The sequence below is a fragment of the Balaenoptera borealis genome (assembly GCF_965194805.1).
Source record: "Balaenoptera borealis genome assembly, chromosome: 13".
Lineage (NCBI taxonomy): Eukaryota > Metazoa > Chordata > Mammalia > Artiodactyla > Balaenopteridae > Balaenoptera > Balaenoptera borealis.
The window spans coordinates 43,301,274-43,327,320 of record NC_138870.1 but is presented as its reverse complement, the minus strand read 5'-3'; the positions used below and the strand labels follow the sequence as shown (position 1 = coordinate 43,327,320).

At 35.5% G+C, this 26,047-nt stretch overlaps 1 protein-coding gene and 1 pseudogene across 2 annotated transcripts in view; both read right to left on the bottom strand.

The window, feature by feature from the left end:
• Positions 1–529: 529 nt before the first annotated feature.
• The window catches only part of TMPRSS12 (transmembrane serine protease 12), a gene marked incomplete at its 5' end in the record, with an annotated part of 40,013 nt that continues 14,495 nt past the window's right edge, over positions 530–26,047 (bottom strand). Inside the window, 2 exons of the mRNA XM_082352569.1 lie at positions 530–5,923; positions 9,496–9,638. Coding sequence (XP_082208695.1) covers positions 5,672–5,923; positions 9,496–9,638 — 395 coding nt within the window. The 3' untranslated portion in view covers positions 530–5,671. The remainder of the gene's footprint in view (positions 5,924–9,495; positions 9,639–26,047) is intronic.
• LOC309610099 (large ribosomal subunit protein uL11 pseudogene) lies at positions 19,725–25,992 on the bottom strand (annotated as a pseudogene). The gene has a single exon. The product of its transcript is annotated as a large ribosomal subunit protein uL11 pseudogene (transcript).

Here is a 26,047-nt window from a genome sequence, read left to right as displayed (position 1 = left end):
AATATATTAAATTGTGGTAAAATACACACAAAAAATGAAATTTACAATCAACCATTTTTAAGTATGCAGTTCAGTGACATTAAGTACATGCACATTGTTGTGCTACCGTCACCACCATCCATCCACAGACTCTTTTAATCATGCAAAACTCTGTACCAATTAAACAGTAATTCTCCATTTCTCCCCCTTTCCCCAGCACCTGACAACTACCATTCTTTTTTTTTTTTTTTAATTTTTTTTTAATTTTTATTGATTGATTGATTGCTATGTTGGGTCTTCGTTTCTGTGCTAGGGCTTTCTCTAGTTGCGGCAAGCGGGGGCCACTCTTCATCACGGTGCGTGGGCCTCTCACTATCGTGGCCTCTCTTGTTGCGGAGCACAGGCTCCAGACGCGCAGGCTCAGTAGTTGTGGCTCATGGGCCTAGTTGCTCTGTGGCATGTGGGATCTTCCCAGACCAGGGCTCGAACCCGTGTCCCCTGCATTAGCAGGCAGACTCCCAACCACTGCGCCACCAGGGAAGCCCTACCATTCTTTTTGTCTCTATGAATTTAACTACTCTAGATACCTCATATAATTGGAATCATACAATATTTGTCCTTTTGTGACTGGCTTATTTCTCTTTACATAATGTCCTCAAGGTTCATCCATGTTGTATCATGTGACACAATATCTTTCCTTTTTAAGGCTGAGTAATGTTCCATTGTATGTGTATACCACATTTTGTTTATCCATTCATCTGTTGATGGACACTTGGGTTGCTTTTGCATTTTGGCTATTGTGAATAATGCTGCCATGAGCATGACTGTGCAAATATCTCTTCGAGAGCCTGCTTCCAGTTCTTTCGGTTGTATACCCAGAAGTAGAATTGCTGAATCATATGGTAATTCGTTTTTAATTTTTCACCATACGGGTTTCCATAGCAGTTGCACCATTTTACATTTTTACTAACAGTACACAATGGTTCTCCACATCCTAATAAACACCTGCTCTTTTTTTTTAAATAGTTGTATTTGCTACTAAGATTGGAATAAGGCAAAGCTCTCCACTCTCACCGCTTCTAGTCAACATTGTACTGGAAGTCCTAGACAGTACAAAAAGCAAGAAAAAGAAATAAAAGTCATGTAGAAAGAAAAAAGTAAAGCAATTCTTATTCACAGACATGATTATATATGTGGAAAATCCTAAGGAATTTACAGAAAAGCTACTAAAATTTAATGAGTTTATTAGCAAGGTCATGGGATACAAGGTAAACAGATATGACTAATGGTGTTGATTGGAACAATTGGAAATTGAAATTTAAATAAACGTCATTTAAATAGCGTCAAAACCATTAAATATATGGAGATAAATTTAATAAAAATGTGTATACAATAAAAACTACAAAAGATTGCTGAGGGAAATTAAAGACTTTATAAATGGAGTGATACACCATGTTCATGAATCAGAAGATTCAATATGATTAAGATGTCAGTTCTTCCCAAATCAATCTCTAAATTTAATTCAATTCTAATAAAAATCCCAGTAGCTTTATGTAAAAATTAAAAGCTGTTTCTAAAATTTCTATTAAAATACGTAGGATCTAGAGTAGCCAAAAACAATTTTGAAAAAGAAAAATAAAGCCAGAGGACTTAAACTTATGTTATTAAAATGTTACAGTTATGAAGACAGTGTGTTTTTTGTGTAAAGATAAATATACCAATGAAATAGAATAGAGTCCAGAAATACACCCACCATATTTGGTCAATTGATTTTTGACAAAACTGCCAAGGTAATTTGATGAAGAAAGTGGTGGACTTTTAAACAATGACGGGAACAACTGAATATCCTTATGTAGAAAAATAAACTGCAACCTTTACCTCGTTTATACAAAAATTAACTCAGAATTGATCACAGACCTAAACGTAAAGCAAAAACTTAAAACTTCTAAAAAAAATAGAAAATCCATATGACCTTCTTTTAGGCAAAAATTTTTAGGACATAAAAAGCACAAGTCATACATATAAGCTATATATCATATCCATTGTAATGTTGAAGAAAGGCGAAGAGAGAGGAAGAAAGCTCTTTTTTGCAGAAATATGCTAGGTAATAAATGTAAAAAGAATGAAAAATCAGGAAATCAGCATTTTGAAACCCTCAGTGAAATAGTTGACTTGAGCAAGGATCATCAATGGATTTTTAAAACCATTGGGTATAAATTTGTTGAGGAACAGGATATTTGTATGGGCTCCAAGTATCCTCTTAAAGGTTACTTATTAATTATGAAGGGGAAAGAGTATCTTTACAATAGAAAAATATGGTGAATACCTTTCTGTTCAAGATAAAAGTGACAGATGATCAAACAGTATCACCTATAATGGGACGAACTGACATTGTGCGTTTTGATGGAATACAGTAGGAAATATATTACCTATGTAGTATCCTTGTGAAAAACCTTTAATCTGACTCTTATCATGAGGAATTCTGATAAATTCAGAATGCAGCAGATTCTATAAGACAGTTGACTTGGACTCTCTATCACTGTTTTGAAAGACAAAAAAGAAAAAAAATAAGGACAGAGGAGACTATTTTAGATTAAAGGACATTGTAGACACATGAAAAACAATGCAAGGCATGGAATTTGGATTATATCCTGGAGTAGGGCAGGGACTATAAAAACATTTTTGAGACAGGAAAATTGGAATATAGATCCTATATTAGACGGTATTATTAAATCATTGTTAAAATTCATTGGTGTGATAATGGTATTGTGATTCTTGTCCTTAGGAGATACATGTTGCAGTATTAGAGATAAAGTAACATGATGTTAGCAATTTACTTTCAAATTGTTAAACCAAAAAACAAAAAGTGTGTGTGTGGAGAGAAAGAGAGAGAAAGTGTGCAGACAGGGCAAGATGTTAATATTTGGGGAATAAAGGTGGGCAATCATAGTACTCATCTTTCACCTTTTCTGTAGGATTGAAAAATTTCAAAATAGCTGGGATAAAATAATGCTTAAGAAGAGTTTGTAAAAATCCTCATTATAATAAGTGAAATAGGCAGGACTTATGGTAGCTATGGTAGCTATAGTAGGGCTATGGATGATTTTCTTTCTACTTATTTTCTGTACTTCAAAAGTTTAATATGAGGATGTACTATTTGGAGAATTAGAAAAATAAAATAAATTAACATTTAAAATAGTATACTTAAATTAAAAAAATTTTTTTTAATTTTTAGACATTTTATTTTATTTCATTTCATTACATTTCATTTCATTTCATCCACTCTGCATGGCTTGTGGGATCTTAGTTCCTTCACCAGGGATTGAACCCAGGCTATGGCAGTGACAGCACCAAGTCCTAACCACTGGATCGCCAGGGAATTCCCCTATTTTTATACAATTTTTAAAGGTAACTTTCCATTTACAGTTATTATGAAATATTGGCTATATCCCCTGTGTTGTACAATATAACCTTGAACCTATCTTACACCCAGTAGTTTGTATCTCCCACTCCCCACCTCTATATTCCACCCCTCGCCCCCGCCAACTGGTAACTACTAGTTTGTTCTCTCTGTGAGTCTGCTTCTTTTATGTTAAAAAATAATATAATTTAAAATTTGAGTTTATAAGTAGAAATGAGTCCTTTGTTCTAGTAAGTTTTTCAGATGAAAGAAATAGGGTATTTATCTAATACATAATCTATATAATGAAAAGGGTCATATGAATCATGGATGGGATAATAATAACAATAACCAGTTATTAAACACCTTCAATATATCAAAATTTCATATAATCAACTTATTTAATCATCACAACAGTGGTGCCAAGGAGGTATTAATAATTGCCCAAACTCTTACAGTGACCAACTTAACAGAAAGAAATTTAAAACAAAGTCTACCTTAGATTCCAAAGTCTTATCTCTTGTGGTGGAGAGAAATGTTACGTAACTGAATTCTGGTTGGCTGAAATAAGTGAACTAAGCTGGGGGAAAAGGTTAAGAGGTTGCAGACAGTAGCTCCTGCCTGATTAGAAAGGCAGACCTAAGCAGTAAGTAGGACGGACATACCTTTGGCCTTTTTTTTTTTTTTTAATTAATTTATTTAATTTATTTATTTTTGGCTGCATTGGGTCTTTGTTGCTGTGCATGGGCTTTCTCTAGTTGTGGCGAGCGGGGGCTACTCTTCGTTGCAGTGTGTGGGCTTCTTATTGCGGTGGCTCCTCTTGTTGCGGAGCACGGGCTCTAGGCACGTGGGCTTCAGTAGTTGTGGCACATGGGCTCAGTAGTTGTGGCTCGCGGGCTCTAGAGCGCAGGCTCAGTAGTTGTGGCGCATGGGCTTAGTTGCTCTGCGGCATGTGGGATCTTCCCGGACCAGGGCTCGAACCCGTGTCCCCTGCATTGGCAGGCGGATTCTTAACCACTGCACCACCAGGGAAGCCCAAGAGTTTCTTAATATCAACTAATATCCAGGGCTTATCAACTGAATCTGAATGATAGGTAGAATAAACAGGAAATGACTAATGTATTATACTGATTGCTATGAAAGCATCACCAACTAATTCCTTGTAAGACCTTGTTGATGGATAAACTAGGGTCTCCTTCAAGAAAGAACAGTCAATATCCCCTCAGTGTTTCTCATAAGTCTATAAAAATCAGTTTTCTACCCCTTGAATGTTAAACCAGTAATGATCCCCAAGGGAATTAATTGATGGAAAACTCATGCTTACTTTCAGTTAAATCCTGAAATTAGGTTAAAGCCAAGCAAAACAAAACAACAACGAAAATACATGATTTTAGCTGGTTGAATGTAAAAAAGGATGAGAAGATAATTATTTCTCCCTTACTACCTGGGTTCTCCAAAGTTTAAGGGAGATGTGAGTTGATTAATAGTAGATACTAAACCAGTCAATTTTTTCTTTTGTTTTATATAATCCATATTAAAGATCAGTCATCGTAAAGTTAATCCCAGGTTGGCATCCCTCCTTTCCCAGCATGCTCTTCTGTCACCTCTCCTCACAGTTAATTCAAGGGCCCAAGGAATACAGACCTTTAGCATGGGCTTCAAGAAAATAATGTTCAGAAAATAGGTTATAACATTGCAAAAAAAAGTCACAGTATACATTTCTAAATAAAAAGTAAATTATTTGGGGGTGTTTGCACCACAATTCTCTCTTGGCTCAGGAAAGGAAGTATTAATATTAAATAGTTTTAATTAGAATTTGAAAAATAGGTGAATACTTACTTCTTCAAATATCCTTTGAGAACCAGAAACAAGATGATGGTTCAAAAAAATATATATCATACAAACAAATGTTTTTGAATAAAATAAAATCTAACTTAAAAATAAGATTTGATTAATTTAACAAAAGAACAACTTTTTAAAATTATTAACTCTTTATTATTTGACATTTATATACATAAAGTGTATATTTAACTGAATATTTTATACAAACTCTAGGAAGGTATTCCAAATGAAAAATTATGATTATAAAGCACAACAAGATACATCAAGGAAGCATGTGATTCAGTGCCAAATTTATAATCACTTAACTAATATGTCACAATCCTTTTATTCCAGAAAATGTCCACATGAGGACTCTAAAATGGGCAATTACTTGTCAAGAGAATAAATGATTTTCATTATGTAGAACATGGAAAGGGACACAAGGCAAAATAAAGATTCTTCAGAATTTCTTTATGGAGCTGCTAGTAAGACAACAGAACCTAAGGCTACAAGGACCTGTCCAAGTAGAATATTTATATTAAATATGCCTTCATTGCTTGCCTGGTAGAGGTGATCTGTCAGCCACTTTTGGTAGAAGGATGGCCCACTATAGACACCAGGAAAATTTTTTCGACCACAGCCATATCCGTAACTGGTAATTCCCATTACAAAATATCGTTTACGTTCTGGTAAGTAGCACATTAATGGTCCACCACTATCACCCTATTAAAAAAGTCCCCAAATAGTATTAGTTACTTCCAGTAGTCCTTAAACAACAGTAAAGCTGAAATAAATTAATCACATTAATCATACATTTATATACATATTTTCAAAATACCTCCAACTTATAAAGAGTCATAGATTTTCAGTTTTATAGTCTGACTAAAACAGGAGGTATTCAGTCTGGCCTGGTGTTTAGAGGCACCATATAGCTGGTGGATAAACTTCCCACCTGCATAGTTTTGAACCAGAATACTATAAATCAAATTGTTTGAATTTTTTAGTGCAGTTACTCCAGAGAAATATAATTTAGGAAGTGTGCAAAATACTGCAAATATTGTCTATTACAATACTTCTGTTAATGCTGTGTGGGAAAGGTAGAAGTAAGATATATAAAGGATTCATTTAGGGGTGCGTGTGTGTGGGGTTTGCTAACTAGAAGACAGGAGTAAATTGGCATCTTGCAAGAGATGGCATCTTTCTAAGTGTTGACATTGGCTGGTGCAGGATAACAGGAATAAATGGCTAGGCCTCTTAATAGTATTACAAATAACAAATCTCTATCATGGTTTATACAAGACTGTTAATGCACTGAAACACCTTTACTGAGGACTGTTAATTATTCAAAACAGTAAGGACACTGAGATAACTGTTTCAGTGCCTAAAGTATAAGGACTGTGTTTCTAAGGTGTTTTCAGATTCTCTATATAAGTTAAGCATTGAATAATTATTTTTTGATGGTAAGAATGTTTCACTTACGAATACAATTCATAAGTGAAAGTATGTAGATTGGATTCTTTTACTCAGCAAGATTTTTAAGGAAAAGGACACAGGAGAGATAGATCCTGGATTGCAGAAATCAGAATGAGTAGGAAAAGATCAGAGCATGGGACACTGTTTGGGAGTGATGTGCTGGTAGATTTAGAAGCAGTGAAGAAAAGAGGAATAAAGAAAGATTCAAAAAGCACAAGGGACAAAACAAAAAATAGATAAATTGGACTTCATAAAAAATCAAAGACTTTTGTGCTACAAATGATAACATCAGGAAAGTGAAAAGACAGTCCACAGAATGGGAGAAGATATTTGCTAACCATACATGTGGTAAAGGACTTGTATCCAGAATATGCAAAGAATGTTTGTGACTCCATAATAAAAAGATAAATAACTCAATATAAAAATGGGCGAAGGATCTGAATAGACATTTCTCCAAAGAAGATATACAAAAGACTAATAAGCACATGCAGAGATGCTCAACATCATTAGTCATTAAGTTAAAAGCACAGTGAGATACCTTGAGATACCCACAAGGATGGCTATAATCGAAACTCTAATTCAAAAAGATATATGCACCCTAATGTTCATAGCAGTACTATTTACAATAGACAAGACACGGAAACAACCCAAGTGTCCCTCAAGAGACGGTTGGTTTAAGAAGATGTGGTATATATATGTACTATGGAATATTACTCAGCCATAAAAAAAGAATGAAATATTGCCATTTGCAGCAACATGGATGGACCTAGAGAATATCACAGTAAGTGAAGTAACTCAGACAGAGAAAGACACATATATATGTTATCACTTATATGTGGAATCTAAAAAAATAATACAAATAAATCTATATACAAAACAGAAGCAGACTCACAGACATAGAAAATATATATAACTGAAACAATATATATATAACTGAATCAATTTACTGTATACCTGAAACTAATACAATATTGTAAATCAACTATATTTCAATTAAAAAAAGATAGATTGTAAGAAATGCTGAAAAGGATGTGGAGAAATTAGAACTCTCATACATTGTTGAGATGGCCAAAAAGCACATGAAAAGATGCTCAACATCACTAATTACTAGAGAAATGCAAATCAGAACTACAATGAGGTATCACCTCACACTGGTCAGAATGGCCATCTTAAAAAAAATCTACAAACAATAAATGCTGGAGAGGGTGTGGAGAAAAGGGAACCCTCCTACACTGTTGGTGGGAATGTAAATTGGTACAGCCACTATGGAGAACAGTATGGAGGTTCCTTAAAAAACTAAAAATAGGACTACCATATGACCCACCAATCCCACTCCTGGGCATATATCCAGAGAAAACCATAATTCGAAAAGATACATGCACCCTGATGTTCATTGATGCACTATTTACAATAGCCAGGACATGGAAGCAACCTAAGTGTCCATTGACAGATGAATGGATAAAGAAGATGTGGCACAAATATACAATGGAATATTACTCAGCCATAAAAAAGAACAAAATAATGCCATTTGCAGCAACATGGATGGACCTAGAGATTGTCATGCTGAGTGAAGTAAGTCAAACACAGAAAGACAAATATCATAGGATATCGCTTATATGTGGAATCTAAAAAAAAAAAAGGGCACAAATGAACTTATTTACAAAGCAGAAGTAGAGTCACAGAGGTAGGAAACAAACTTATGGTTACCAGGGGATAAGGTGGGGAGAGAGAAATTGGGAGATTGGGATTGACATATACACACTACTATATATAAAATAGATAACTAATAAGAACCTGCTGTATAGCACTGGGAACTCAATACTCTGTAATGGCCTATATGGGAAAAGAACCTGAAAAAAAAGAGTGGATATATGTGTATGTATACTGAGTCACTTTGCTGTACACCTGAAACTAACACAGCATCGTAAATCAACTGTACTCCAAAAAAAAAAAAAAAAAAAGAACTCTCATACATTGCTGGGTAAGAATGTAAAATGGTGCAGCCACTTGGGAATACAGTTTGGCAGTTCTTCAAAATGTTAAACATTGACTCAGCAATTCTACCCCTAGGTGAAATTTCCAAGAGAAATAAAAACGTACATACACATAAAAACATGTACACAAATGTTTATAGCCACGTTATTCATAAAAGCCAAAAAGTAGAAAGAGCTCAAATGTCCATAAACAAATGAATGGATGAATAAAATGTGGCATATCCACACCATGGCATATTATTTGGCAATAAAATGAATAAAGTATTAATGCATGCTATAATAGAGATGAACCTTGAAAACATTATGCTAAGTAAAAGAAGCCAGTCATAAAAGACCACAAATTGAATGATTCCATTCATATGAGATTTCCAGAATAGGCAAATCTCTAGATATTAGTGGTTGCCTAGGGCTAGGGGTGGGTGAGAGGAGAATGGGGAGTGACTCCTAATGAGTAGAGTTTTTAGGGGCGGGGGTGACAAAAGTGATCTAAAAATTAGATTATGGTGACGGTTGCACTACTCTGTAAATATACTAAAACCCCACTGGGTTGTACACTTTAAATGGGTGAATTGTTTGTATGTAAATTGTATCTCAGTAAAAGTGGTAATGGAAAAAAAGATTCAAGGCAAATTTTGCTTAAGGTTGACCATGATTGTAGAAACCAAGGAATCAGGCAAGCAAGATGATTTGGATTGTTGGAATAGTTAAAAAAGGAGAAAAACAATTTAGACTTGAGAATTAAGACTTCACCAGAAAGTGATCAAAGGACTTGTTCAAGTTCCCTTCTGTCTTTAGAAAGTATTGCTAAGGAAAATTATTTGGTCTTACCCTGCAAGTATCAAAAACTCCATCTTCATCACCTGCACAAAATGAAGTGTAAGGAATTATATCCCCATAACTCTTGTCGGAATTACAAAAACTTCGAGAGATATAATGCACTTCTGCTTCGTGTAATTTTTTTGTAATATTACCTATTAACAAAAAAATACCAATAAATTGTTTTGGAGAGCAGACATTTTGACAGCAATATAAAGTGTTCCTGATGAACAAGTTTTCTTTCCATAGTGCCTAATTGAACAATTACGTAAAATTGTATCCATGTATGTATGTATGTATGTATGCCTAGAAAGACTGTGAAAGAAAGTTCACCAAATCTTAATGACAGTTATCTCTAGATAGTAGGAATTTCAGGTTACTTTTGTTATCTTTGCTGTCTTGTATTTCTTGGAGGTCTCACGGCAGGATCTATAGCTTTTTTTTAAAAAAAGGGGTATTTATTTATTTATTTATTTATTTATTTATTTATATTTTTTGCCTGTGTTGGGTCTTTGTTCCTGCACACGGGCTTTCTCTAGTTGCAGCGAGTGGAGCTGGTCTTCATCGTGGTGTGTGGGCTTCTCATTATGGTGGCTTCTTTTGTTGCAGAGCACAGTCCTAGGTGCGTGGGCTTCAGTAGTTGTGGCACACGGGCTCAGTAGTTGTGGTTCGCAGGCTCTAGAGTGCAGGCTCAGTAGTTGTGGCGAACGGGCTTAGTTGCTCCGCGGCATGTGGGATATTCCCAGACCAGGGCTCGAACCCGTGTCCCCTGCATTGGCAGGTGGATTCTTAACAACTGCGCCACCAGGGAAGCCCTGATCTATAGCTTTTACAAAGTAAAACTATATAAAAATTGTCAAGGGCAAAAGAGGTAAATGCTGAGGTCTATCTTTCTTATGTTGTAAGCTGTGAATAATTTTAATTAAATTTTTAATGATGCTAAAGTCTTGAAGCATGTTGAATATGAAAATAAAACAGATTTTTAATTCATGCACTCCCCTAAATTCCCTGCTAATTCCTGAACATAAAGTGGTTCTTTGCTACAGAAAAGATAGGAAAATATAAGATAACACTTCAGGTACTATTAAAGGACAGATCATTTTAAGGTTTATCCATAGAAAAGCTACTGTAACAGCAGCATCTTTTCTCATCAGCCTGTCTCAGAGTTGCAGTTGTCACATGTGGTAGCTGAATATTTTGTGTGCCCCACATTCTTCCCTAGCTTTTCAAGTAATAGACATTTTACCCTTCCTGCAAGTGGGTAAATGACCCAACTGTTACATTCACAGAATTCCATTCTCCTGGTTGCGCTGATTGGTCTAGAGGTGACTATATTTGGTATAAGGCTAGCCAATTGGAATACTTATCCAGCATTTTAATTTAATTTAATTTTATTTTAGCAATATAGAAATACCTTTAATATCTTAAGTGAAAAATAAGTACCTGAAATAGAATGCAGGCTATTATGACAGCTATACACAGTTATGTAGAGAAGACCGAAAGGAAACATATAAAATCGTTTGTAACTTATTTAATGATAGTGGGATTATATATTTCCCCATCTATTTTTCAAATATTCTGTACTATTGTTATGTTTTAATAATAAAAATGTTAAATCAAAGATTATTAATAATATTCTTCACTTATTTCTAGTATGGCTGTAATGTTGGCTGTAAATATGAAACTTCCTTCCACACATCAATATTTTCAAGAATGGCATATTCTCATGCAGTATGTTTATCCAGCATTTTTAAACTGGAGCTTCCAGAGAAGAATCTGTTTCACCCTAGTCACATGACTGTTTAGCTATAAATTCAAATCAGTCTGCAGCCATAGTTCCAGACTTATGAGGACAGGCAGCCTGAGAAAGTAAAGTCAACATACAGAGAGAATAGGAATAGGAAATAGAAATAAAATATGTCTAATGGCATCCAGATTCCTGGATCGAGGCTCCTAGAGGCCAGCCACATTTCTGCGCTTTATTTTAAAATAATTGAAGTAGTACTGGCTGTATATAAAAGAATATATATAACATATAAGTTATAGAATACAATAATGAAATGAACACCTGTAAACCTACCACTCAATTTATGAACAATACTAATCCAGTGTGGTATTGGTGTAGGGCTATTCAAAATAACCAGAGATTTTCAAAGTGAATAGGAGAGAGAGCCCAGAAGTAGATGTCTGGGTTTTCTATTTTGTTCCACTGGTCACTTAGAATATTCTTGCACAAATACAACACTGATCAATTACCGTAGCTTTAGAATAAACCTTGATTTCTGGATGGCAACTTCTCCAACATTGTTTTCTTCCATAGGAGTGTCTTGGTTGTTCTTAGGTCTTTTAGAATGAGCTTTTTCATTGTCTTAAAACTCATGTTAGGGTTTATCGTTACCTGGTGCTTTTCAGTTTTTCAAATAGAATTGACATCTTTCTGATAACTGAGTCCTCCTATTGAGGCATAAACTATACCATTTTGTTTACTTAGATATTCTTTAATGTCTTTTTTAAATGTTTCAGGATTTTTTTGTATAGAAGGCCTGCAATCTTTTGTTAGATTTGTTTTTAGCTACCTAATTATTTTGGTATTATTGTATTTGTTGACTTCCATTAACTTTTGTTACCAAGAATTGTCAAATACCCTTTATTCAGATTCACCAATTGTTTACTTTTTGTCACACTGCACTATCATTTGTATGTGTATGTGTATAAATTTTTCTGAATCATTTAAAAGTGAATGGCTGACATTGTGCCCCTATACCCTTAAATACTTCAGTGTGTACTGCTTAAGAACAAGGACATTCTTTTATATAACAACAGTACATTTATCAAGATCAGGAAATTTAACACTGGTCCAATACTATTATCCAGTTTAATCTCCATGTATTTTTAAATTTTCCAGCTTTCTGTTATTGATTTATAGTTTAATTTCATTGTTTATAGTTTATTTCTAACCATTGCTTTACTTTCTGTCTCTATGATTTGCCTATTCTGGACATGGCATCATATAAATGGAATTATACAATATGTGGGCTTTTGTGTCTGGCTTATTTCACTTAGCATAAGATTGTAGCAGGTATCAGTACTTCATTCCTTTTTATGGCTGGATGACATTTCATTGTATGAATATATCACATTTTGTTTACCCATTCGTCAGTTGATGGACATTTAGATAGTATTCTTTTTTTTGCTATTATGAATAATGCTACTGTGAACATTCAAATACAGGTTTTTGTGTGGACATATGTTTTGATTTCTCTTGGGTAGCTACCTAGGAGTGGAATTGCTGAGTCATAAGGTAATTATATGTTTAAATTTTCGAAAAACTGCCAAACTGTATTCCAAAGCAGCCACACCATTTTATATTCCTACCAGCAATGTATGAGAGTTCTAATTTCTTCACATCCTTGTCAACACTTGTCTAACTTTTTGATAAGTCAACCTTGTGGGTGTGACATCTGTTACTTTTAAAATTACATTTTCTAACTACTGATAGTGTATAGAAATGAAATAGATTTTGGTATATTGCTTTTATATCTGGCCACTTTACTAGACTCTCTTAATTCCAGTGGATTATAAATTCTGTTTTTAATATAATGACATCATCTGTGAATAATGAATGTTTTGTTATTACCTTTCTAAGTCATATGTCTTCTGCATCTTTTTCTCGTGTTATTGTACTTGGTAGAAGCTCTACTAAATATGGAATAAAAGTGGTGATAGTGGGGGAAATCACTGCTGATTTTAAAGGAAATGTTTTTCTGTAGTGATGATTGCTGTAGAGGTAGATAACCTTTATCAGGTTAAGAAAGTTTCCTTCTATGTCTAGACTTATGAGTTTTTAACAGTGTTTCTTCAAAACCTATTGAGATAATCATGGGGTATTTTTTTATCCTTTAATCAGTTAATATGGTGAATTACATTAAGAAACTTCTAATATTAAACCACCCTGAATTCCTTAGATCAGTGGTCCCCAACCTTTTTGGCACCAGGGACCACCAGTTTCCTGGAAGACAGTTTTTCCGTGGACCGGAAGCAGTGGGGGGAATGGTTTCGGGATGATTCAAGTGCATTACATTTATTGTGCACTTTATTTCTATTATTATTACACTGCAATATATAATGAAATAATTATACAAGTCACCATAATACAGAATCAGTGGGAGCCCTGAGCTTGTTTTCACTTGCCACTCACTGATAGGGTTTTGATATGAGTCCGCAAGCAATTGATTTATTACGGTCTCTGTGCAGTCAGACCTCTCTGCTAATGATAATCTGTATTTGCAGCCGCTCCCCAGTGCTAGCATCACCGCCTCAGCTCCACCTCAGATCATCAAACATCAGATTCTCATAAGGAGTGCGCAACCTAGATCCCTCACATGCGCAGTTCACGGTAGAGTTTGCACTCCTATGAGAATCTAATGCCACCGCTGATCTGACAGGAGGCAGAGCTCAGGTAGTAATGTGAGTGATGCGGAGCAGCTGTAAATACAGGTGAAGCTTTGCTCGCTTACCTGCCGCTCACCTCCTGCTGTGCAGCCTGGTTCCTAACAGGCCACGGACTGGTACCAGTCTGTGGCCCAGGGGTAGGGGACCCCTGCCTTAGTTAAACTCATCTTGGTTATGTGGAATTCTGTTTATGCTATTCTTTTTTTTAAATTAATTAATTAATTAATTAAATTTTTTGTTTATACTATTCTTGATAGATCTGGTGTGCTAATAATTTGGAATGTCTGCATTTATGATACTGGCATTTCTTGTACTATACTTACCTAATTTGGGCATCAAGATGATTATTGTCCTCCTACACTGAGTCGGGGTATGTTCTCTCTTTTTGGATTCTTTATGAAGATATTTATATAATACTTAAATAATTGCTGGTAATTATGGTTGACTCACTTGTTCTGAGTTCTGGTGTTTTATTTTTGAAAAAAATTTAATTACTGATTAAGTTCTTTTACTCCTTAAAGGACTGTTCTTATTTAGTCAGTCAGTTTGGGTTAGTTAGAATTTTCTAGGAATTTATCCATTTTGTTTAAGTATTAAAATTGAGAGCATAACATTGTTTAAAGTATTATCTTTTAAAAGAATATTTATTTATTTATTTAGGCTGCGCCGGGTCTTAGTTGTGGCATGTGGGATCGTCCTTGCGGCATGTGGAATCTTTTAGTTGCAGCATGCGGACTTCTTAGTTGTGGCATGTGGACTCTTAGTTGTGGCATGTGGGATCTAGTTCTCTGACCAGGGATCAAACCCAGGCCCCCTGCATTGGGAGTGTGGATTCTTACCCACTGGACCACCAGGGAAGTCCCTAAAGTATTATTTTTTAACTCATTATTTATATTTGTGCCTTCTCTCCTTTTCTCATCAATCTTACCAGGGGTTTGTGGTTTTTTCAAAGATCTAGATTTTGGCCTTGTTGGTCCTCTTTTTTTCTGATTTTATTTTCATTAATTGTGCTTATCTTTATTTCTTTTCTTCTGCTTTCTATGGGTCATGTAATATTCTTTTAACCTTTATAAAGGTGGACATTTAACGTATAACATTCAGCCTTTCTTCTTTATTAGGCTGAATATTCTAGGTCAAATATTTGCTCTTCCATATGGCTGAACCTAAAAGTTTTAAAGCTTTATTATTTTTATTTTATTTATTTATTATTTTTGGCTGCATCAGGTCTTAGTTGTGGCACACGGGATCTTCGTTGAGGCATGTGGGATATTCCGTTGTGGTGCACAGGCTTCTCTCTAGTTGTGGTGTGTGTGTTTTCTCTCTTTAGTTGTGGCATGTGGGCTCCAAAGCACGTGGGCTCTGTATTTGCAGCACACGGGCTCTCTAGTTGAGGTGCACTGGCTCAGTAGTTGTGGCGCGTGGGCTTAGTTGCCCTGCGGCATGTGGACTCTTAGTTCCCCAGCCAGGTATCGAATCCGTGTCCCCTGCATTGGAAGGTGGATTCTTTACCACTGGACCACCAGGGAAGTCCCTAAAGCTTTAAGTGTCCCTTTATGTAGTACCTTAGTTGCAGCACTGAAGTTTTGCTATGTAGTATATACATTACTATTCAGGTATAAGGATTTTAGATGATTATGATTTCTTCTTTGATATATGAGTTATTTAGCAGTATATGTTGAATTTTCCAAATGTGTGGTTTGAAAAAATTTTTTTGTCATTTTTTAAAAAGCTTTATTGATGTTTGATTTACATAGCATAAAATTCTCACAGCGTAAGCACGCAGTTCAATGATTTTTGGTAAATTTATACAAGCCCCGCATCTAATTTTAGGATACTTCCTTCACTCCAAAGAGTCCTCCTCCCGTGCCCATTTGCAGTCAGTTCTCACCTCCAGCCCCACACTCAGGAAATGACTGATATGATTTCTGTCTGTGTAGGTTTGCCTTTTCTAGAAATTTTGTGTAAATAAATCAGTTGGTCATAAATATAAGTTGGTTTTTTTTTTTTGGACTCTGTATTGTGTTCCATTGATCTCTGTGCTATTTTTAAACAACCAGCACAACAGAAATACAAAGGATCATAAGAGACTACTACAAGCAACTATACACCAATAAAATGGACAACGTAGAAGAAATGGACAAATTCTTAGAAAGGTACAATCTCCCAAGACTGAACCAAAAAGGAATAGAAAATCTGAATTACCAGTACTGAAATTGAATCAGTAATTTTAAAACTCCCAACAAACGAAAGTCCAGGACCAGATGGCCTCACAGGTGAATTCTACCAAACATTTAAAGAAGAGTTAACACCTGTCCTTCTGAAACTATTCCAGAAACTTGCAGAGGAAGGAACACTTCTAAACTCATTCTGTGAGGCTCCATCACCGTAATACCAAAACCAGATGAAGATATCACAAAAAAAGAAAATTACAGGCCAGTATCACTGATGAACATAGATACAAAAATCCTCAACAAAATACTAGCAAACAGAATCCAACAATACATTAAGAGGGTTATACACCATGACCAAGTGGGATTTATCCCAGGAATGCAAGGATTTTTCAATATCCACAAATCAATCAATGTGATACACCACAGTAACAAGTTGAAGAATAAAAACAATATGATCATCTCAATAGATGCAGAAAAAGCTTTTGATAAAATTCAACATCAATTTACAATAAGAACTCTCCAGAAAGTGGGCATAGAGGAAACATACCTCAATATAATAAAGACCATATATGACAAACCCCCAACTTACATCATACTCAATGGTGAAATGCTAAAAGCATTCCCTCTAAGATCAGGAACAAGACAAGGATGCCCACTCTTGCCACTTTTATTCACCATAGTTTTGGAAATCCTAGCCACAGCAATTAAAGAAGAAATAAAAGGAATCCAAATTGGAAAGAAAGAAGTAAAACTGTCATTGTCTGCAGATGTCATGATACTATATATAGAAAATTCTAAAGATGCTACCAGAAAACAAACCAATACCATACAGTCTTGATGGCTATAGTTTTTAGTATATTTTGTAATTAGGTAGAGTAACTCTTTCAGCTTTGTTGTTCTTCAAAAAATTTTGGCTATTCTAGGTTCTTTGCCTTTCCATATACATTTTAGGATCAGCTTGTCAAACTGTATGAAAAACCTTGCTGGGATTTTGATAGAGAGTGCATTGAATATATAGGTTATTCTGGGGATAACTGCCATATTAACAATATTGAGTCTTCGAATCCATGGATGTGGTATGTCTTTCCATTTATTAGGTCTTCTTTGATTTCTCTATGTAATGTTTTGTAGCTTTCAGTATACAGGTCTTGCACATCTTTTATTGACTACAATGAGTCTAGGTGTAGATCTCTTTTTTTAATCTTAATTGGGGTTCATTGAGCTTCTTTTATAAATTAAGGGTTTTTTTCATGAAATTTAGGCAGTTTGGGGCCATATTTTCTTCAAATATTTTTTCTTCCCCATTTTTTCTTTCCTCCCTTTCCAGAAATCTCATTATATGTATGTTGGTACATTTGGTGTTGTGCCACAGGTCTCTGAGTGTCTGTTTACTTTTTTTCAAAAATATTTTCTCTATTTTCTCCAGATTAGATTATTTCTATTGCTGTAGTTTAAGTTCACAGATTCTTTCTTGTGCCATCTCAAATCTCTAGAATTTCCATTTGGTTCTTTTTAAAATTGTCTATTTCTCCACAGACATTCCCCATTTGGTAAGTCATTGTCATCACATTTTTCTTTAATTCCTTGAACAATAATTTCTTTTAATTTGTTGAACATGTTTAAAGAGCTTCTTTGAAATCTTTGTCTGCTGTATGCAACATCTAAACCTATTCAGAGTCAGTTTCTATTGACTACTATTTTCCCCTGAGTATATGTCACACTTCAGTGGGGTTTTTTGTTTGTTTGTTTTTTGTGATGTCTTACAATACTTTTGTTGAAAACTGAACATTTTAGATTAATGTATTGCAACAACTCTGGGTTTTGATTCCCTTCTCAACAATATTGTTGTAATTTTAAAAATAACTTGCCTGGACCTAAATTGTGGCATCTGTCTCCCCCACACTGTGTGATTGTTGATGTCTCTGCTCAGTTTTTTAATTCTGATTTTTTTTTTTTTTAACTTCTTTTGGCCATGCCGTGTGGCATGTGGGATCTTAGTTTCCCAACCAGGGATCAAACCCATGTCCCCTGCATTGGAAGCACAGAGTCTTAACCACTGGACCGCCAGGGAAGTCCCTTTTAATTCTGATTTTTACCTTTTAACCTGGCTTCATAGAGCTTTCCCATGTGTCTGCATAGTTTACTGGTCAGTTAATGATTTGAGCTTTCATCCTCTGCTGATGGATCTGTGTGTGGGTTGGGGAGTGCATTCAAAGTTCAGTCAGATTTCAAATCTACCTTGGTTTTCACTTTATGCTAAGCTCTCTCAGATTTTTTCCCACACATGTATACATGTATGTTTCCCAGTAAGCCAAGGATGTCTGGAGAGCTTATCTAGCCATTCTATAGCTGTCTCATTTTCAGGTTCTCCCTGTCAAATTTCTGACTGTTCCAATCCTGGCTGCATCTAGGACCACAATCCCAGAACAGCAGAGCTGTGGGTTTCTCCCATTCATCTCTTGCTGAGTCCAATGCTATTTTTTAAATTTATTTTTATTTTTAAAAATTTTATTTAGTTTTTTGAGTCTACTACTTTTATTGACAGTGCTGCTAGACTGGATTATCAACTACTGCTCTAAATCAAGTCCATCTCCTCTGGTACCAAGATCCTTTTTCCTCATGATCCTGGTAAAACTATTGTACTGACTGATCTGAGGGGAGTTAGGAGCAGCCACAAGCAAGAAAACTACAAATTCCTCTTTTTACCCAAATTTCTAGCTGCTTATAATAAACAAATACTCTTCAATTTATTGTGCATTTTGGTTGATTTCCAGGGCTCTGAAATGGTTGCTTTTGACAATTTTTGTCCATTTTATACTTATGTTGGGGGAAGAGGATTTTCCAACTCCTTATTCCATCATAGCCAAAATTCCCATCTCTTTTATTGCTAAAATAATTGTAATCATAGTATATAGTCTGTACATTACCTATTCTTTGAATTTTGAGATTTGCTGTATGGCCTAGTAAGTGGTCAATTTTTATAAAGTTTCCACCTGTACTTGAAAAGATGAAATTCTCTGATTTTGGGGTGCAGAATTTTCTGATTTGGCTATTAAATCAAACTTCCTACTTCAAACATTATAAATCTTTACTAATTTTTCATCTGCTTAATATGCCAATAATAAAAAAGAGAGTTGTGTTAAAATTCCCTACTATCATAGGGAAGCTATAATGTTTGTCATACAGTTCTATCTATTTCTCTTTAATATTATCTGGATCCTAGTTATTAGCCTCACAAGTCTAGAATTGTGCTATCTTCCTGGTGAGTTGAACCATTTCTAAATATATAATGACCTTCTTCACCCCTAATAATTCTTTTATCTTAAAGTCTACTTTGTCTGCTGTTTGTATAGCAATACCAGCTTTCTTTTAATTAGAATTTGCTTGGTATATTTCTTTCCTATTGTTTTACTTCAATCCTTCCATATCGTTACATTTTAAGTATGGCTTGCTAAAGTAAGCTGAATTTCCTGCTTCCTAATCTGATTATCTTTCTTTTAACTAGTGATTTGGTCCATTAACATTTATTATGATTATGGATATATTTGGGCTTGTTTCTAATGCCTTATATAGTTCTATTTTTCTTACTTTTCCTATGCTTATTTCTCCTTTCTTGATTTTTTTATTGATTGAGATTTTATTTGCCTTTATTTTCTTATTCCTTTTGTTTCTTTCTACTGGTTTACAAGCTGTATCCTCTATTTCTGTTATTGAAATTTGACCATTCATACTTAAAATCTAATGATAATCAGTATTTTAACACTTCTCCTGAATAATACAAGGACCTGAGACCACTTTAACTCTGATTACCCATTCTGAAATACATGCTTTTTTCCAAGTATTTAAATATCATTTTTAAAATTCCACAAAATATGCATTGTTTTTATTTTATTCCAAGGTTTCTCAGTTTTGGCACTATTGACAGTTTAGGCCAGATAATGCTTTGTTGTGGAGGGTACGAGTACTATCCTGGGTATTGAAGGATGATGAGCAGCATCCCTGGCTTCTACCCACTAAGAACCAGTAGCATGCTTATCCCCTGCCCAACGGTAAAACCAAAATTTTCTACAGACATTACCAAATGTTCCCTGGGGGCAAAAGTGCCCTTAGTTGAGAACCACTGTTGTATACACACAATGTTTACTTATAATTACCTATGGTTTTACCTATTTCTTTGCTCACTTCTTTTTTTTAATTTTTATTTTAATTAATTAATTAATTAATTAATTTGGCCGCACCATGCGGCTTGCGGGATCTCAGTTCCCTGACCAGGAATTGAACCCAGGCCACAGCAGTGAAAGCCCGGAATCATTTTGCTCGCTTCTTTCATTTCATACCTCCCTTTTGGCAGCATTGACATCGTTTTCTTTCTTTCTGATATATTTCTTATTTCCTCTGTGAAAAATTATTGGTAGTAAACAGTTTTTTTCACTCTTATTTTTGAATGATAGTTTTACTGGATACACAATTGTAGGTTCACAGTTTTCTCCTCTCAGTAATTTGATCATGATATCTTATTGTAGTTTGACTGTCATTATTGCTATTGAGAAGTTTTGTGAAAGCCAATCTTTAGTTATTTTACAAGGATTTCTCTTTTATCTCTGGCTGTATTTAGCTCTTCTCTTTGTTTTTTTCTTCTACAATTTCATTACACTGTATGAAAAGGGATTACATTTTGTTTTGGCTCATGTTGTGCTTACTGTATCTAGATTCATGTTGTCTTTCATCAGTGATAGAAAAATTTCAACCCAAATCCATTGAATATTGCCTCTCCTCTATTCTCTTAATTTGTTCTCTCTAGTGCTCTCATTAGGTGTATATTTGACTTTCTTTTACTTGACTTTCTCTCTCTCTCTTTTTTTTTTGGTTGTCAAATAACTCTTTATTAAATTATTTTTCTTTGTAGTTCTTAACTAGCTGGGCATTCCACCACACCACTGTTGATGTCATCTGTGATGTCGTAAGGGTGGTGGCCATCAACATTGCAGCCCACAGACTGGGCAGTTCCCAGGATCTCTTGACTGGTTCCAGAGAGTTCTCTAGCTAATGATCAATGCCGCATCTGTCAGGCATTGTTGACAATCTCATCAAAAGTGGTGTTTCCACTGTGCTTAATGTTTTTCTGCTTCTTTCTGTCTCTTGGCGGTTCGTCAAGGGCTTTGATGATCAGGGAAGAGGCAGAAGGTATCACCTCAGTCTGGGCCTGTCTATTCTGAGTGGTCAGTTTCATTGTAATCCTCAGACCCTTCCAATCACCAGTTGCCTTGGCGATGTCATCACCAACCTTTTTTGGAGACAGACCCAGGGGGCCAATCTTGGGGCCCAGGGCAGACGTGGCACCAACCTCCCCACTGGTGCACCTCAGGTATACGACTTTGATCTCACTGGGGTCAAACTTAGGCGGCATGGTGGAGGCGGCTGGTGTCGGATGAAACCAGATTCAGGATGACTGAAGAAAGTTGCACCTTGGCCTCCTCAGAGCCAAGAGCCAAAAGCTCTTTCTCTTTCTTATTTTCTCTGTGCCACAGCCTAGGCAGTTCTTCAGATACATCTCTGATTCACAAATTCTCTCTTCAGATGAGTCCAATAGGATATTTATTTCATCCAGTGAGTTTTAAACTTAGGCAATTACATTTTTCATTTTTAAAGATTCTATTTGGTTCTCTCTCTTTTTTTTTTTAAATTTTATTTATTTATTTATTTATTTATTTATGGCTGTGTTGGGTCTTCGTTTCTGTGCGAGGACTTTCTCTAGTTGCGGCAAGTGGGGGCCACTCTTCATCGCGGTGCGTGGGCCTCTCACTACCGTGGCCTCTCTTGTTGCGGAGCACAGGCTCCAGACGCGCAGGCTCAGTAGTTGTGGCTCACAGGCCTAGTCGCTCCGCGGCATGTGGGATCTTCCCAGACCAGGGCTCGAACCCGTGTCCCCTACATTGGCAGGCAGATTCTCAACCACTGTGCCACCAGGGAAGCCCCTTGGTTCTCTTTTAAATCTGCCTGACCACTCTAGATCATCTATCGCTCATTTTTAATTCTACTCTTTTATTTCTTTAAACAATTCACATATACTAATTTTATATTTTATACCTAAAATATTAATATCTGAGATCTTTGGGGGGGCTTTTTCTGTTGTTTTATTTCTGTTGACTTTCATAATTATGGTTTGTTTCCTTATGTGTTTAGTGATCTTTGATTGTGAACTGATATTTAGTTGATTTTAATCTGCGAATCCTAAGTTCCTTCTGACTTGGTACTACTTTAGCCATTGAGTTTATTTCAATTATTGTATTTTTTAATTGTCACAGTTATTTGGTTCTTTTTCACATCTCCTTACTTTTCATTTTTTTAAGCACATCTTTTATTCTTGTAATATCAATATATTAAACATTTAAAAAAATATTTATTTATGTATTTATTTGGCTGCGCCAGGTCTTAGTTGCAGCATGTGGGATCTTCGTTGCTGCATGCAGGATCTTTAGTTGTGGCATTCTGGAACTTTAGTTGCAGCATGAAAACTCTTAGTTGCGGCATGTGGGATCTAGTTCCCTGGCCAGGGATCAAACCTTGGCCCCCTGTATTGGGAGCACAGAGCCTTAGCCACTGGACCACAAGGGCAGTCCCATTAAACATTAAAATATATTATCTGATGATTCTGGTATCTGAAATCTTCGTAGGTCTTATTCTGATGTCTGTTGTTTCTGCTGACTCTCACTCATAGTGCCTTGTTTCCTTTGGTGTTTAGCAATTTAAAAAATTATAATCCATTTTCTTTGAAACTTTGGTGAAATTCTTTGAGGTTTTAGATGACATTGGGTTTCTACACAAATTATTGGCATTTGATTCTCTCAGGCACCTAGAGAACATTAACAGTCTAGGAGCTACTTAAACTAAATTCTAACCTTGAGGCTTTCTAGTCTACTCAGAGTGATCTAGGGCATATGAGTGGTATTTGTAGTTACATATTTTCTGGGAAAATTTCTTCATTTTTTTTCTTCCATTAAGCAGTTTTCCTAGCAATCCTGGGGGTGGGGTGGGGGTTGAGGATGCTTTTGTTATATATGATTCATGTTTTAAAAAAACTTTTTATTTTGTAATAATTATAGTTAACAGGAAGTTGCAAAGGAAGTACAGTGAGGGTCAGTGTAAGCTTTACCCAGTTTCCTATAATGGTTCTATCTGTGTTATTGAAGTACAATACCAAAACCAAGAAATTGACATTGGAACAATGTGTGTGTGTGTGTGTGTGTGTGTGTGTGTGTGTGTGTCATTCTACACCATTTTATGGCATATGTAGATTCATGTAATCACCACCACAATCAAGATACAGAACTATTCCATCATCACAAAGATCTCCATGCTATCTAACCTTCTTACCCCACAGCGATCAGTAATCTCTTCTCCATCTTTATAATTCTGGTCTTTTGTGAATGTTGTATAAATGGAAACACACAGTATGTGACCTTTTGAAAAGTGCTTCTTTTCACTAAGCATAATGCACCTGTGACCCATCTAAGTTGTTGTGTATATCAATAGTAAATTCCTATTAACTGCTTAGTAATGTTTCATATTTAGGATATACTACAGTGTATTTAATCATGTACTTATTGAAGGACATTTAGGTTTTCCTAGTTTGGGGATATTACAAATAAAGCTTTTATGAACATTTGTGAGCAGGTTTTTGTGTGGACTTATGTTTTCATTTCTCTGGGATAAATGCCTAGGAGTGTGTGTGATTGCTGGGTTAATATGTAAGTGTATGTATGTTCACATATGTTAAGAAACCGTATCTCTGCTGTTTCGTGGTTACACACTTAGGATTGTTGTGTCTCCTTGGTGGATTTACCCTTATCATTATGTTATGTTCTTAACTGTCCCTGGTAGTTTTCTTTGCTCTTTCTACTTTATCTGATATTAATGTAGCCAGTTCTGCTTTTTTTCCTTTTTTCCCCCCTATTCCAGCTTCTCTTTTGATTAATGTTACATGGTATGTCTTTTGCCATCCTTTTACTTACTTTCTTTTTTTTTTTTAATATTTATTTATTTATTTATTTATTTATTTGGTTGTGCCAGGTCTTAGTTGCAGCAGGTGTGCTCCTTAGTTGCGGCTCACTGGCTCCTTAGTTCTGGCATGCGAACTCTTAGTTGTGGCATGCATGTGGGGCCAGTTCCCTGACCAGGGATTGAACCCAGGCCCCCTGCATTGGGAGCACAGAGTCTTAACCACTGTGCCACCAGGGAAGTCCCCATCCTTTTACTTTCAACCTACCTATATCATATTTGAAATGAACTATGTATATGTGAACTATGCTGCTGGGTCTTGAGTCTGACTCAATTTTAGAGTACAGCCCTGAAGCTCCAGCTTTATGAGTGTCTCCCCACACACACTCAAGCAGGCTTTGTTCTTCAAGCCTCTGAAGGCCTATGAAACCACAGAAATCAATATTCAATGTTACCAATTTGACAAATACCCTCAAGGTGAAAGGCAGCTTTTGTGCTCCAGTTATCTAAGTTCCTGTCTTCACACTCAGTCCTTGACCTATGCATTTTCTCTCTTTAATAATTTTCAGTGGGAAGGTTGGTGTGTGCATGTAATCTGCCGTGTTGCTGGAGAGCCAGTATAATCCTCAAAACAACTCTCTGATAGGTATTGTTGCTCTGATCTTACAGATCATGAAAATGTATGACATTGTGAGAGATGATATAATATAATGGAAACACGTGAGTTTTGAGGCAGGCCTACCTAGGCTTGAATTTTTGACTCCTCACTTAGTTAGCTCTGTAACTTTGGGCAATTTATTTAATCTTTTTAAAACTCAGTTTATTCACCCATATTATAATATTTCTTATAGTGTTGTTGGGGGCATTAAATGAGAAATACATTAAAATGCTTAGTATTTTATTTAGTACCTAGCCCTGAATAAATAGTAGTTGCTCCTATCATCATTGTTCTAACTGTTGTAAAAGATTCAATAACCTGCCCGTGGTAATTCAGCTAGTACATGGCCAGGCTGAGATTCAGACTTAGGTCTGTGATTCTAAAGCCCATGCTTTTTTTCCTGCACCATGTCACTTTCCTTATCTTCCTTAGAAAATATTCACGGAGAAAAAAAGAAAAATAATAATTCACAGACTTTTCATACATTTATTTCTATCCTATCTAAATAATCCACAAATATTTAAATGGCTAGGTTTGGTGGAGAATAGGAAAAAAAGAGTCTCAGCACTTGATCTCATATATTGCTAAACAGACTTCAATTCCCTCAGGAGCAGATTGTATTTAATGTAGTACTTAAATATTCAGGCTTTAGAATAAAGAAAAAACTTATATTTGAGTCCCAGCTTCTCAACCTCTAAGATTCACAATTCCTAGTCTATTAAATGGGAATAATAACATTAACTCCCTAATAGGAATATTGGGAGGATAAGATAAAATAAAGTAATATATTTAGAACGGGGCCTAAAACATGGTAAATGCTCCCAAATGGTAGCTGTTGTTATTACCAAAGGCAGAGACTGTTTTCTACGTTTTTCATTCCTCCCATTAGTTCAGTCAGTCAACGATTTGTGCCTCTTTATGGACTAAAGAAAATACATGGCAATCAACCTGTTTGATACTAAACAGTGCACTAAATAAAAAGGATACTAAATTTGATTCCTTATAGCCAGAAGCTTATTATTTAAGATAAGCAAATCTGCTACAGAGCTTGCTTCATCACCTAAGAGTCTCAGAAACTACAGAAATACTTGGAACCATCATTCTCTCTGAGAATGTCTAAAGGTTTAAGTATCTTGGCATGTATAACAAAAGAAGTCTCTATTTCTGCTTTGGAAGATAATTTTCTCTCTCCCACAAGCAAGAAAAAAAACACAGAAAATTAAAAAAGACATTTCCTTTTCACTGGTTTATAAAGACCTGTTGTTCAAACTCATGATATAAAGAG